Source organism: Temnothorax longispinosus, chromosome 1 (genome assembly GCF_030848805.1).
Source record: "Temnothorax longispinosus isolate EJ_2023e chromosome 1, Tlon_JGU_v1, whole genome shotgun sequence".
In the NCBI taxonomy this organism is placed as follows: domain Eukaryota; kingdom Metazoa; phylum Arthropoda; class Insecta; order Hymenoptera; family Formicidae; genus Temnothorax; species Temnothorax longispinosus.
Window position 1 is genome coordinate 20,129,668 of NC_092358.1, and position 2,866 is coordinate 20,132,533.

Consider the following 2,866-nt stretch of genomic DNA (forward strand, 5'->3'; position numbering starts at 1 on the left):
GTTCCGTTACGTTAAGTTCATCGTAATTCCGCCTTTAGTCTTCAAATGCAGATACACATTAAATAAATACAGTTTAAAAACGTGTCAACTGCGGGTGGCAGTGTGGTCTTGTGGTAAAGCGCCAGACTCGTAATCCCGAAGAACCAGGTTCGAGTCCACCTGATCACAGGAATTTTTATATTCCAAACTGCACCCCCCGCACGAGTGGGGCTCGTGCGGCGAAACTGGGCTATCAAAAAAAGTGGAAACTTGTTCCAAGTGTATTTTAACCTTTTTCTTTTTTTTTCTTTTTCAACTTTATATTCAGCGCCCGGAACGTATTGTCCCGAGAAATTTAGATTGGACACCATGCCGCAATATAGTTTCGGAATCAGACCTCCTTTGGAGAAACCCAGCGATACACCAGGTATAATTAAAGCACGTCGTTAATAATACGTAAACTGCTATTGTATATTTATTATTATATTTGTGTGCCGTTTGCAGCACCTGGGACATATAGTCCAGAGAAAGTGAATTTATATAAAGGGCCGCAGTACAGTTTGACTGGCAAAGGGCCTGCCGAAAAGCCTACGGATACGCCAGGTGTGTAAAACCTGCAAAAGCTACCAAAGCAAATTGTTTGTAGATATAATAATATGCTAAAACGATTTTCAGCGCCTGGAACGTATTCTCCGGAAAAAGTAAGATTAGATAACACGCCGCGATATAGTTTCGGCATTAAACATGCTCCGGATAAATCTAGTGACACACCAGGTAATATGTATACATATAATTAGTTTCCAGCAGTATTGCGCGCGATTGTTACTATTACTCCACATGTTCATTTTTATCTTGCAGCACCAGGTACCTATAGTCCGGAAAAAGTGAATTTGGACAAAGGGCCGCAGTATAGTTTGACTGGTAAAGGACCCGCTGAAAAACCTGCGGATACGCCAGGTATGTAAAAATTGAAAAAGCTCCAAAATAAATTAGTTTTGTAGATATAATAACATAATAATATGATTTTCAGCGCCTGGAGCGTATTGTCCGGAAAAAGTAAGACTGGATAATACGCCGCAATATAGTTTTGGGATTAAGCACGCACCGGATAAATCTAGTGACACACCAGGTATTATATACATATTTATATAGTATAATTATTTTGCAATAGCATTTCGCACGATTGTTACAATTATCGCACATATTTATTTTTATCTTACAGCACCGGGTACTTACAGCCCGGAAAAAATGAATTTGGACAAAGGGCCGCAGTACAGTTTGACCGGTAAAGGGCCGGCTGAAAAGCCTGCGGATACGCCAGGTATGTAAAAATTGCAAAATCTCAAAAGTAAATTGTTTATAGATATAATAACATAATAATACGGTTTTCAGCGCCCGGAGCGTATTCTCCGGAAAAAGTAAGACTGGATAATACGCCGCAATATAGTTTCGGAATTAGACATGCTCCGAATAAACCCAGTGATACGCCAGGTAATTAAGATTCTGTTTGTGCAGAAAAAAAATAGATTCTTATCGCGTGCGTTCACTTTTATTTCGCAGCACCTGGAGCTTACAGTCCGGAGAAAGTAAATTTGGATAAAGGGCCACAGTATAGTTTAACTGGCAAAGGGTCTGCGGAGAAACCCACCGATACACCAGGTACGTAAAACTGCTCATAAAAAATAGTTTTTAAATATATTAATGTAATATTAAAATGTTTAGCGCCTGGCGCGTATTCGCCCGAAAAGGTAAAATTGGATACTACACCGAAATACAGTTTTGGACTTAGAACTCCTCTGGACAAGCCCAGCGATACGCCAGGTAATTGATTGATTAATTTATTATTTATATTGTTATTCATATATTTTATTATTTATGTAGCACCTGGCGCCTACAGTCCAGAAAAGATAAATTTGGACAAAGGGCCACAATACAGTTTGACTGGCAAAGGATACGTTCCGAAAGCTAACGATGTTCCTGGTACGTTTTAGACGTTATTTTTTTTAAATGCAATTATGACACTTTTCATCGTTGGTGTTTTTATTTTTTGTCGTAGCACCTGGCACATACAGCCCGGAGAAGATGAATTTAGACAAGGGGCCGCAGTACAGTTTGGCCGGAAAAGGGATGCCGGAAAAATTAAACGACAATCCAGGTGAATGCCATGTCACCTCGATAAACTTTAATTGAGACACATTTCTTTGACATACTATTAACATGCGAAGAAAAAATTTAATGAATAATTATAGCATTAAAATTCTAGTATTAAAATTAATACCAATATTAATTTTTCTAAATGCACTTTATTTTTGCAGTCGGGCATGACTTTGCGTTTTGCACAAGTGTTTCAATATACATTTTACGTCCCATTAACTGTCTCATTCAAAACTGAATTTTACATCATCCCGAATATAAATATGCAAATCACCAATCGTTTGGAAACCCGATCTGTTTGAAAAATGTTCCAGTTACATAATCGCATTCCATATATTAATTTTCGAACCAATTCATGTCGGAGTTATGCGACTTCAATTTCGCTATGATTATAGCTGTCGTTTTGCAACAAATACTTGAACAAATATCTTCTACATATAATTAATTAATAAAATTATTATTATTAAAATAATTTATATTATTATTAAAATAAGTTATTATTATTAAAGGCATTTTGCTAGAATAATATTATCACATTTTTTAATTTTTTTAAGATATTAAATTTTAAAATAAAAATGCACACATGTTACAAATGTTTTTTTAATACACCTACTTCGTGCATGTTAATTTCTCTGATTCTTTTTTTTTAATTTCTAAGTATTTAATTTTAAAAGATAAGCGTACTATTCTGACAGAAGAAAAATTCCACTTGCTAGAGGAAAAGACATAGGGA

At 36.0% G+C, this 2,866-nt stretch overlaps 1 protein-coding gene across 2 annotated transcripts; it reads left to right on the forward strand.

Annotated features, from left to right (window-relative positions):
• Positions 1 to 26: 26 nt before the first annotated feature.
• On the forward strand, positions 27 to 2,222 carry LOC139809295 (uncharacterized). Of its 2 annotated transcripts, XM_071772077.1 has the most exons (11): positions 31 to 406; positions 484 to 582; positions 655 to 753; positions 838 to 936; positions 1,010 to 1,108; positions 1,202 to 1,300; positions 1,372 to 1,470; positions 1,540 to 1,638; positions 1,702 to 1,800; positions 1,861 to 1,959; positions 2,036 to 2,222. In XM_071772077.1, the coding sequence occupies exons 1-11, from the start codon at positions 349 to 351 to the stop codon at positions 2,167 to 2,169; spliced, it is 1,083 nt and encodes a 360-aa protein (XP_071628178.1). In that variant the 5' UTR covers positions 31 to 348; the 3' UTR covers positions 2,170 to 2,222. The 2 variants fall into 2 exon arrangements, with proteins under 2 accessions (XP_071628187.1, XP_071628178.1); XM_071772086.1 differs by lacking the exons at positions 655 to 753; positions 838 to 936 and having other exon boundaries at positions 27 to 406.
• The last annotated feature ends 644 nt before the right edge of the window (positions 2,223 to 2,866 follow it).